Consider the following 12322-nt stretch of genomic DNA (forward strand, 5'->3'; position numbering starts at 1 on the left):
CACAGCACTATCATCAATAGTATTACAGGCTCACTGGTTTCTAAATATGTCCTAAGAGTGAGCCCAAATCTAGGAATTTTAGGGCTGTCAGTGAATGACATTGGTGAGGCCAAGTCTCTCCAACTTGGATATGGAAATTTAATGTAATACAAAGTAGAGCATTGGTTGCATAACCAGGCAGTTGCTTTTTCAATGTGGGCAGCAGACCCTCTTGCAGCTGTTACTATAAAATAGGCTGTTTATTGCTGGCAATTATACGTGGAGATTAGAGTTCCAATAAAAAAGGCTTGCACTGTATTCTGTTGCATACCACAGCAATAATTCACCATTAAAACTATAAATACTTTTAAATTGGTATCTAAAGTGTTCAGCCTAGTAGGTCCACATCTCACCTAAGCACTTCCTGGTATTGTCTCTTGGCTCCATTGGGTAGAGTGCTAACAGGGGTGGTGTGATTTGTTCTAGTGGAGAGGGGCTGCTCCAGTAATGTGTTACACTGAGCTACTTTGCTGATAAACCACCAGACTTTAACATACAGTATTTCCTCTCTCAGAAACTGGTGTAATTACTTGCATAGAGCTTTTCTATCATCGATATTCTCACATAACTAGATTCCTGCTAACTGTGATAAATTTAAAAAATACTGTGATCCAATACTAACAATCTCTCTAGTCTCGCCTGCTTGTCCAAGAGTAGCAAAACAAATGCAGTGGATCATGACGGGGAAAAGAGAATCTTAGGTTAATATCATATTTAACAAATCTACTCTAACGTATTGAACAGCATATAAGCTGTTGGACAGTCGGATTGAAAACTAAAGCATTCAGTCTAACTTTCCTGGCAGTGTCCTTAGGAACAGGTTTTAATTTGCTATGTTAAGTGTTTTGTACATACGTATGACTTTATTTTTTTAGGAATTAATTTATCTTAGAATCATTTTCACTGAACCCTTTCATTATTGCCCCAAAAGCCTTCAGATTTGCACACTCTCTAATGACTATTTGTATATACATGTTTTGTGGACTTGATTGAAAGGCCAGTTGAAGATGTGGCCTTGTGATCATCAGTTGTATCAGTATATTATATCTTGAAAATATATGTAAAATCACTTTACATATTATAGGTTTTGTTAATGTAAATTATGTAGCCTTCAAGTTCACTCGTCTTATTCTGGGCTAATAAAGGGATTTACAATTTGAGATGCTAATGAGAGACAAAAATACAACCCCGGAGCCTTAAAATGTCACTTGACATACAAGAAAGGTTTTTCTTTTTCTTTTCACAGAAACTCAGTGTTTTTCTGTGGAAGTCAGTCTGCAGGACAGGCCAAAATTTTAAGGACTTCAGGATGGTAGTTAATTTGGGACCCGGTCCAAAAGTTCTTATGCCCATTGAGTTCGGCAGAGGTTTTGCCTGAAAGGGACTAAGTAAATAGAATAAGATTGGTTCCCTGATGCCCCCCTCGTGGCAGTGTTCTGATGAACTGTGTACTGAATTCTACTTTGCACTGGAAGGATGATTCACAGAATGAGGTCCTCTGTTACGAAATAAGTTCACTTGGTCTCCATTTTCCAGGAGGGTATTTCATGTGTACTGTCACCAGATTGAAGTGCTGTGTATTCATGTTTCAGAGGAATATCGCAAATTATGCGTAGTTGCTGACCTAACGCCTGGGAGACCTCTTCCTCCAGTCCATCCTCCAGTCCATCCTCCAATCCTTATTCCTGATCCTCCTGATAGATATCGTCCTCCGCTTCCTGACATTGTTTTTCCACCAATTCCATCCCGCGGTCCTGGTAAGAATTAAATATTAGCCCTTTCCCTGCAGGATACTGGGTCTTTATGACATTAAAAATGTGAATTTCTCAGGAGCAGTGTGCACACTCATATTGCTGCTGTCTTGTGCTTGCTTTGGATGGTTGCACGTGCATTGACTGGGTTTCAGAGTAACCAAATCCTGTTTTCCCTGTAACCAGGCCCCTTGTGGTAACTTGCATTCTCTGTAACATTATCCCCTCTTAATTAGGTACCATCTTTACTTCTACGTTATATTTACTGTGGCCTATGTGCTGTGCTGGTTGTCATTTTTAAGACTCAGTCTTGAGCCCAACTGCATGTCTGCGCAGGGGAGTAAGGAGTATAATGAGCTCCCTCACTCCGCTGTGCAGGCTACTCATTTTGCAAGTCCTTGCTGTCACAGTGCAAGGCAGCAGCACGTGTATTCCCCCTCTATGGCCTGGCACCCACTTTAGGATCCTGGCTCATCAGCCATCACCTCTCTTGGGCAGAGACCTGCATCTCTCTCCCTCCTGACCAGGGTTTTTTCCAGGCTACACAGTTCCCTGTCTACACTGTGATATCCCCAGCAAGCCAGACTGCCTAGCACGCCAGCATTTGCTTTTTACTTTCTCTCCAGAAGTTATGAACAGTGTAATTGCCCAGCTATAAGTTAGCACCCAGCTCTTTATAAGCAAGTATATTTATTCTTAAGACTGAAAGCATTAGAGAGAAAACATATTAAAAACAGTAGAAGAACCCGCACACATGCTATAAAGCTTACTACAGGTCACCCTGATTCCAACCTCCGTGCTCTGGTAGGTGTCGGTCCCTCAAAACCCACAACTGGGATTTCCCTGTGGTTACAAGTTCATAACCATCTCACGTTCAGAACCAGAACAGCCACGAATAGTTCAGTCCTTCCTTTATACAGCTTGGGACTTTGATCTTGGCCTCATCCAGCAGGTGATCAGCAGACAATGGACCACTCCCCAGGCTGGGATTTTGCTTAACTGGAGGTAGGGAATTAGCATTCACCTTCCTCTAGATATTCACCAGGAAAACCACTTAACGCGTTTTGTTCCAAATGTCCATTGTTGTCAGGCACATTGTTCAATATAGTTCATTGAATCTCTAGGTCTCACATCTGTCACATCCTCCCCCCCCCCCCCGAGAGGTTTTGCAAAACCCCAGCCCATGGTAGTACATTGATACAATGAACCCCAAAGATACTTAAATTGAATGCAGTAAGGTCTCCCAAGGATAGGGCAGGAAATTGCTCTCTCTCCCATTTGCATGGGGGAGAGAAGCTGCTGCTGCCAGGCAGCTACTTCCGCTGTTCCTTAGGTGAGTGGGGATTGGGCAGACAGGTGTGGGGAGAAGGTGGAACCAAAGCTCCAATTCACCATGCCTCACATACTCATCCAGTGCACTGGCCTGTGCAAATGAGCCAGTGTGAAGAGAGAGGTAAACAGTGTCAAGGAACAGGCTAGGGGAAGGTTTAGGTGTGTCTGGTGCAAGGAGGAAGCAGGAAAAAGAACTCGGACTTTCAGAGCGTCAGTTTATTCCCTATCCTGTCCCTTACTCAGGCTCATTTTCAAAATGCCAATGCAGCCCACAGTAAGCGCTTGCCAACTGATACCACATAGTTACCACAGTAATCTTCTGAGTTTCTGTCCAATTCCTAGCTATAAAAATGGAGATATTTGAGGTACTGTGCTATTGTGTTGCAGCTGTTGGCTAATGCTGACTTTTTATAATCCCTATATAATACCACATACCTACTTTACTCCTTATGCATCTGTGTATGGATGGATGGGTTTAGCCCTAAATGTTGTGTCATAGATGTCACCATCAGAAAGTCAACATTTACCAGCCATTCTCAAAGAGTGCTGCCTGGGCCATAGCGCTGCTTTCCCGCACTTAGTGTTATTCAAGTTCTTCTCTAATCTGTGTGGTGATGGGAAGGTAAATGTTAACTTTTAATGGGGAACACAGTATGAGTTATGTATTACAGAAAATCATTATTATAACCTATTAATCTACTTTTGTAACTCTTTCGTTTCAGTGGTCTTGCCAGTTAATTTCACTGACTATTGCCAGCTATTCAGACATCTCTGTCTTAATGGGCGTTGTATTCCAACTCCTGGGAGCTACCGCTGCGAGTGCAACAAAGGATTCCAGCTGGATGTCAGAGGGGAATGCATTGGTATGGGATTTTCCTTATGCTCTGTAAATGAGACAGTGATAATTGTATTAAACTGTTTTCCTGTCCCATATGATATAAAGGCCTTCATTCATTTCTTATTAAAACAAAACAAACAAACAAACAAAAAACAAAAGCAGGCTCTGTGTTTATAATGGCTGTAACACTTAATTTGATTTCAGATGTAAACGCATATTTATAATAGTTTTACCTCTAGTGTATTGCATGTAAAAACAAATAAACTTTGTGATAAATTAAGTTCTAATTATTCTAAGTGTGCAAAATTAAGCACTTTTTTTCTTTTTTTAGAAATATAATGTGGTTGATTGTGGTTAAAACGTAATCAGTTTAAAGAGTTGCCTGCAGCTTAAATATGCAAGTTACAATCACAGATTAAAGTAACATTTATAAAAATAGGGTCAGAAAGTATAGATTGCATAGATCTGCTGCTAATAACCACATATATAACAGTGTGTTTACGTGAGTCCTTTTGCATTTGTCTATGAATAGAATTGCACGTTCTAAATCAGGTTGCTAGAGGTTAGTCCAAATAATTTTAAAATGTAAATCCAGAAATTTACATTGAGACTTGCTCAGTTTATTTGAAGCTATAACATGTATCTGGGAAATATTGTTTGACTTAGTATCCAGTACCTGCCTAGAACTTTTGAATATGAAATGCTACATAACAGAATTACATTGATGAGAAAAAATATTCCTAATGTTTGAGTATTGCATAATAGAGTTTATAAAAAAATTATGTTTTGCTCATGTAAAATAAACTAATAAAATAGCCCTCAGGCCTGAATACCTGCCAAGCAATGTCTTACTAAAAATATACTGTCTGTATTTTACAGATGTTGATGAATGTGAGAAGAATCCTTGTATTAGTGGAGACTGTATAAATAACCAAGGATCCTACATATGCCAGTGTCGTGCTGGATTTCAGAGCACACTAACTAGGACAGAGTGTCGAGGTGAAGTACAGTATTATATACCTAGATGTACTCCTGTATACACATAAGGAGGGAAAATATTTGTTGTTCTTAAGCAAAGTTAAACATATGCATTTAATAAGAACTTTTAAAAATAAATTAAATACTTGAGTAAAAAATATTCTTTCAAAAAGGCTGACCCAAACTTACCTGATGGTTGAGTTGGTAGCGCAAAGTACTAACTCTTAGAGGAGGCTAGGACTATGAAAAGACATTTGGGCTTGGGAGGAATCTATCTGGCAGCACTACCCCTGAGATGCAAGATTCATTTTTCACCACTCTCAGACATTCCTGGTCAGTGCTGGGATGTGAATTTGGCTTTAAAGGTGGACCTGTTCCCTTGCTAGTTAACTGATAATGAGACACTTCTACTGAGAGAGCATTTGACTACTCTGTGAGGGCATGACTGGGATATATTAGAGGAAGAGAGCCTTGCAAATAAAATAGGGTGAGTTTGAATGCTCAAAGACCCAGGTTTGCCTTCATCATATTTCCCTCTCTGTACAGAGAAGAGGATTCTCTAGCCATGCACCCACTCTGAACTTGAGTGCGGTAATGGAGATGACTGAAACAAACAAACAAAAATAAAATAAATGGGAAGGTCTCAAATTCTCCCCAGCCTTCAATGAGTAGCTTTTAATGCCTACTGAAAAGTCCTCGTGAAGTGGAAGACTTTTTTTCTTTATATTAATTTAAAATTATTACCTGGGATAAGAATCTGCCTCATCAACTTCGTTTTCACAAGAATCCTGTGAACTGTTTCTTCAAAAAACCAATAGAGTACATTTAGTGACCATGTTGAATGACATTACAAGGAGACACAAGTGAATTCACGTAAAGTGCAGTTCTACTCCAAAAAGTGACTGGATGGGATCCTTGCCACCTTCCAGCCCCTTTGGTACTACATTAGGATCAGACTTCCAAGAGTACGAAGGGACTCAATAATTAAGCCCAGAAGGGGATTGTGAGCAGTCATTACAGAATGTAAGGCTGCAGTGACTGTTTTTAGGGTGAACTATTGTGTACCTTTCTGGGAGGCCAGGATTTGGATGTCCATTCTCCTGTCTCTTAACCCCGTACATGGCTAAGCAAAGACCAGTTGCTGATGAAAATCTGGGAGGTAGACTATGTCTAAACTAAAAACGCTACAATGGCACAGATGCAAATGTGCCACTGTAGCGCTTCAATGTAGACACTTAACAGAGCGACGGGATGGGTTCTCCCACCACTGTAGGTTGTCCACCTCCCCAAGAGGCAGTAGCTAGGTCAATGAAATAATTCTTCCTACAGCTCCTGTACCCGAGGACTGTCTATACTGGGGGGCTAGCTCAGCTTAACTATGTCTCTCAGGGGTGTGGATTTTTCATGCCTCTGAAAAGATGTATCTGTGCCAATATCACTTTTCAGTGTAGACCAGTTCTTAGGGTACTCTACATTCTGCAATAGGAAAGACCAAATGAAGAAGTGAAGATAATCACCAAAAGCAGTGGTGCCTAAACCAGCAATTTATTATATACGGCATGGGTGAACCTTAGCACCTAATGAGGTCAGAATTGGATACTCTTAACACGATTACACATAGGAGCCTCAAGAAGAACTAAGTCAGCGCTCTTATGCTTGATTAAAGATATATTATCGGACACTCAAAAGAAAGCAAAGTTCAGAAATCTCAGTGGGATTAGGGGATCAGAGACGGAAGAAAAGAATTAAAAAACAAAGCCCAGAGAAAACATCTGCAAGCAGTCCTAGCAGTGAGGGGACGAGAGGCTCATGACCACATGCCTCATTGCCAAAAAGCTTGAAAAGAAAGCCACCGACACTGGTGTGGGATTTTCCTTTCTGACTCAGAAGGACAGCAGCAGTACAAACAGCTGTCTGTAGAACAGTCAGGCATGCAGAAAAAGTGCCAGTGATGTGCACTTATAGGAATATCTGACCTAAGTGTCTGCCAAAAAGCCATGCCAATAGTGTGAGAGAATCACATTATGTCGCTCGGTCAATCTGTTAGTGAAGCAATGGTGAAGTTGGACTTCAGGGGATGAGTTTAGTCATGAGTCATGTTTGTTACACTGCTGTAATTTGATTGGCTGTGAATCATTAAACACATAAATGTCTAAAGCCTGGTGGCCATTGCAGTTAGTGTGTGGTTACTTAATAGGCCCTTTGCAATTCATCACAGCTCTGCTTGTCTAGCTGCAGTTTTAAAATATGCTAAAACAGGCAGGACCACTTCTATACGAAGGACTTTAAGGAACAGTTATTCAAAAGTGTGTTTGCCAAAATGTGCATGCTCCTTTTGTGTCTGAAAAAACAGCATTTACACTTGCAGCGGACAACTGCACGTGCAACTGCCTGTTCTGCCTGTACGAGCATTTCTGTTGCACCTACAAATGTGAGTTTGTACAGTTGCATGTACGCTTTTGCAGGTGCACCCCTTTCTGAAAAGTCCTAAGTAATTATAGGACATTTATAGATTCCTGGTTCTGAGGTACCATGGAATGAATTTGTGACAGATACGATAATATCCTGCCCAAACCTTATGGAATAAAGATAAATATGATTGAATTAGATTCAGTGACTTCGGGTACATTGTATTAAACAAGCAATTGTTTGTTTGTTGTGTGATTTTATGTAACTTAAGATGTGCTAATGTAATTCCTCAGGGTATCAGCCCTTTGGAGAGGTTTGCATCTAATTCAAACTGGATTCTCCAGGGACCAACACACAAAGAAAGGATTTTTTGATTAAATAGCCTGGTTTTAAACAGGCTCCAGGCCTTTTTCCTGATCCAGCAAATGGACAGGACCCTGGTCCACAGAGGGTCCCAATCCTTAGGAGGACTGGGCCTATGGAGGGCCCCGTAAGACTGCGTGCTTGTTCTGAGCTGAGGCTGTGATGAACTTGAAACCACAGGAAACCCCTTGGTGGGATTTGAAGGACGACTTCTGCTAGAGCCCATTTTAGGGCTGGGGTGATCTCTGGTAGGCTTATTAGCATGCATATAGATTATTCTGTTTTCTCTGTAGTTCTTTTACCATAAGAATACAATAGGCGTGCATAGGAAGTGATGTGCTTATAATGGTGGACAATTAGTCTATTCTTCGTCTCCAAAGAGAAAGTAAGCAAGCTTGCTTAGGTAGAGTTGCTGGCTTGGATATGACAGTATTGTCAGGGGCTGTGTGGCCTGGAACTACCCTGGTAAGAAGGGAGTGAGGTGGATGTCTCCACTCAGAAGAGGGGACAGCCAGGGGAACCTGAAGCCTAGAGTGGGTGCCCTTGTGAGACCAAAGATTTGGGACACAGGTGCAATTGCCCTAAATTATGACAGAGTCCCACTGATGTAATCATTAAACATAGCATGCCAGATCCCACAGTACTTACTCAACTATTACTCAGTCACATTCCCAAGAACTTCAGTGGGAGTTTGACTGAGTAAACGCTGAGTAAAAATCAATGAGGATCTCAAACTAGGGCCCAGTAAAGAGATTTTCCTGAATAAAGTTGACAGCTCTGTGATTAGTGATTAAAACCTAGAGAACTTAATTCAGTGACATAAGGAGGCAAGTAAAATAGCATTGAAAAACTATAAGAAATGTTACCAGGTTTAACCATAAGAGGCATGTGTATCTGGGAGTCAGAGAGCCACAAACTGTTTTTCTAGCTTCATGATGTTGTTATGCTATAACCTTTCAAAGAGCAAGAGGAGATGGGTCATGCATGGAAAGGGTAGATGTTAAAGAACATGCACGGCTCCTTCAGGTGAAAGGCAGCTTTGTGGTTGCTAATAGTTCTGAAAAGAAAAATCAACAGCAATGTTATAATTAAAAACTACAAGTGGAACAAAACATAGCGTTGGGTCTACTGCCTGCCATTTGCTTATAGGGAACAACAAAACTGCAAAGATTATTTTCTTCACCACGAGTCAGATAGCAGCAGGTAAATAAAAGTCAAGATCCTTAAGAACTGCCATTATAATTATCTGAGACCAAGCCCAACACTCAACTTTGTACCAGGAGGTTGAAGGAAGCGGCCCAAGGGGCAGGAAAATCCCACTTGCCTCATTTCCTGACACTCTAAGAGGAGGCTTCCCAAGGAATTATGGGGAATGGGATCTGCTGAGGCAGAAACTGTCCATGTGATGATTCTTGCCTCTGCTGGTACCGCCATTCCCTGGCAGCCCAACCGTTGACTGGGTTCCCTCTACAGGTGCTCGGTGAAGATAGGTTGCCATGAAAGGGAATTGTGGATTTCAAGTGCCATTAATTCTGCCTCAGATACCAACCTAGTTAGGAAGGGACATGAGTCTGGAGTGCAATCTGTTCTCTGCTCATCCCCAACCCCTAGCAGAGCCCTTTTGGTCCTGAACACCTGTTATGGGGCATCTGCAGCATGTCTGGGGAAATGGAGACTGACTGGGTAGTGGAGTAGGCATCTGCACGAGCTGGTTGAGATCTTTGTGCACAGAGTCCCCTGAGTGCAAGAATCTCTGGGACATGATCCAGCCCTTGATGAAGAACACTGAGCAATCTAAAAAATGTCTAGACAGTCTGTCTCAGCATCTCCTCCCCCCTCGTTTGGGAGAGAGGGAGAGTTGCCAGCCTTGTGTGGTATCACTAGGCAGGTCCTCCAAGATCTTGCCAAGGGCCTCCAGCAGAGAGAGGGAAATGAGGATCTGATGTTTTAAATATAAAAATGATCAGAAAACATATTTTGGGGGTGGGTAAGTCTCAAAAGTTCCCACTATATTCCTACTTCATACAGCAGCAGCGAGGGACAAAAAGCCGTTGGTTTTATTTAACCTTTCAATTTTAATAAGTTTAGATTTTAGTGAAAACCCTTTTTGTAAGGAACTGTGAAATGCAGAAATCCACATAGAAACAATTAGAAGGAGCCGGAACCCTATTTTAGCAAGTTACACTTCAGTGTTTTCTGATTGAAATTTCTTTCAAACTGATCATTTGATACTCTTTCCACCTTCTTAATGTTCAGTTATGCAAATCAAACTTTTCCAGGCAAAGGTAATTTTTACATGGAGTCGAAAAACTGGAAAATAAATCACACTTGTAGTTTTGGTTTTTTGCTTGGCTTTCAGATATTGATGAATGTTTACAGAATGGCCGGATCTGTAATAATGGACGGTGCATAAACACAGATGGCAGTTTTCACTGTGTTTGCAATGCTGGCTTTCATGTGGCACTCGATGGAAAAAACTGTGAAGGTAAGAGTTTTTTCTGAAGTTATTTCCCATTGGTAATTACAATTCCAAGAGATTATTCACTTTAAAAAATAATAAAAAGTCTTTGGGGTGGAGGGAGAGAAGGAGCTGGGAATCAAATTTCTAAATATCTTTTCCTGTGTCTGGGAGGGCAAGTAAACCATCCTTTGCAGCCAGTTCTGGAGCCGTGGCTTGGCAATCGGCAACAGGATGTCTGTTCAGCAAAAGAAATAGTACATACCACTATCGCAAAATGAAGAGTTCCTTTGATGGGAGTGGTATGTTTTAGAGGGGAGAATAAGTCACATGCTGCATGATCTTATTGTGAGATTAACAGCATGCTTTAATGGGACTTTATTGGGCGACTAGCAGTGTGCTTTATGTGGATTTAGTTTGGTCCAACATGGAAAAAAACTAGGTGTTTCAAAATTTGAAAATGTGAACTTAACTGATGTGTTCCTACCTCATAGACCTATAGTGAAAAAAAATGAAGAATGTTCTTTATCATGCTTCCCAAGGTCCTTGGGAGAGTTCCCAATGATCTATTCATACGTTAAAAGAATTTCAAGCACTGTTCTTAGAAATGTTTTTGGCAGAATATTATCTCAGTGATTCAGCTCTAAGACTTAATGCCAAAATTCCTGGTTGGGATAGATACACAATTTTTTAAAAAATCATAAATAATTTTGGTCAGACTTCGCCTGTAAGTAAAAAGAAACCACGCTATGTCTAGGAGTATAATTTCTATCCAAGACAGCTGCAAAATTAAGGAAAATAGCATGATTCTGAATATATTGTAATGTTATTATGATCCAGTGATTTTATATTAGTAGTGATTTTGTTAATCCTTGGTAGAGACAGACATTTTAGGGATCTATTTGTCCTGCTCCCTTTAGATTTAATTTAACACTATAGACTTCTTTTTAAACATCAAATATGTAACTACGTCACTTAAATATAAATGAAAATCCATTGTTACCTGAGGCCTGACTTCTTCCCTTCCCACTAAATTCCATGTGCTAATAAGAACCAGAGCACTAAATATGACAATCTGATAAAACATTTGTCATTCCATTAAGCATGTTGCCAGAATGTATCTGAGCATTGTGTATTGCATCAACTTCTAAAATCATTGCATCTGCTGCACTGTAATGGGTCAAAGTTTGCTCTCGGGGGTGTACACATCCAGTTCTCATTAAAGACAATGGGAATTGTTCTGCATATATAAGACTATAAGTGTAGCCTTTTAGATTAGATTGATTACTAGTCCTGATCCTTGGTAGATTTAATGGGCCCAGTTCATTGCTGTCTTGCACCTTGCACACTCATTTATACCAGTGCAGAATAAATGCAAAGCGAGTATAAAATGTTACCAAGATGAAAGAGAGCATTTTGCACTCACTTTGCATTGATGTGAATGATTGCAGAAGGTGCAGGACAGCAACGAATTGACCCCATTTATCTATCTTTTAATATCCAAATTAATACTTTACTATATATGTAAGAGTTGTGGAGAATTTGTCTATTATATTTATAACTTGTGTGTCAGTATTAAACAATAGATTGCTTGTTTTGTAATATTGAAAATAAATGTAAATTAAAATGGTTTTTCTTCATATTACAACCTAGATATTTCTCAGACAATAGCAAAGTATCTTTTATGCCATACAACTAGGTCACAGAGGATACCCCAGGCTTGTACAGTTCAATGGTTAGTCAGCAAGTATTCTAATAGGCAACTTGTCACCTAAAGAAAGTGAAATGATACTTTTATTTTAAATGGAAGCTGGTGATCAGAATGTTAGCATCTGAAGAGAGCCCCATTGCATTTTCCTGTGCAGGTTTCAACAACATCATAGGGAGTCTACGTAACACAAATCTGGGACTAATGGGGGTTAGAGAAGTTTTCACTCCTAACACAATCTTCTCCTCCACCCACTTATAGGCGGTCTTATCTTAACAACAAAAGAAAAATTGTGATTACCTTTCAGCCTGGATGTTGCCTATAGTCAGGCTCTCACATATCTGAAAACCATACTTCCTCTTCACCAAGGGAGGTTTAAGGTCTCAATTTAAAAAACGACAAGTGTTTTACCAGGTGACCGTTTCAAGGATTTCACTTTTTTGTGC

At 40.3% G+C, this 12322-nt stretch overlaps 1 protein-coding gene across 1 annotated transcript in view; it reads left to right on the forward strand.

The window, feature by feature from the left end:
* The window catches only part of FBN1 (fibrillin 1), a 213290-nt gene that overhangs the window by 94198 nt on the left and 106770 nt on the right, over nt 1–12322 (forward strand). Inside the window, exons 11-14 of the mRNA XM_044979703.1 lie at nt 1632–1796; nt 3845–3985; nt 4840–4959; nt 10070–10195. Coding sequence (XP_044835638.1) covers nt 1632–1796; nt 3845–3985; nt 4840–4959; nt 10070–10195 — 552 coding nt within the window. The remainder of the gene's footprint in view (nt 1–1631; nt 1797–3844; nt 3986–4839; nt 4960–10069; nt 10196–12322) is intronic.

Source organism: Mauremys mutica, chromosome 11 (genome assembly GCF_020497125.1).
Source record: "Mauremys mutica isolate MM-2020 ecotype Southern chromosome 11, ASM2049712v1, whole genome shotgun sequence".
NCBI classification, from domain to species: domain Eukaryota; kingdom Metazoa; phylum Chordata; order Testudines; family Geoemydidae; genus Mauremys; species Mauremys mutica.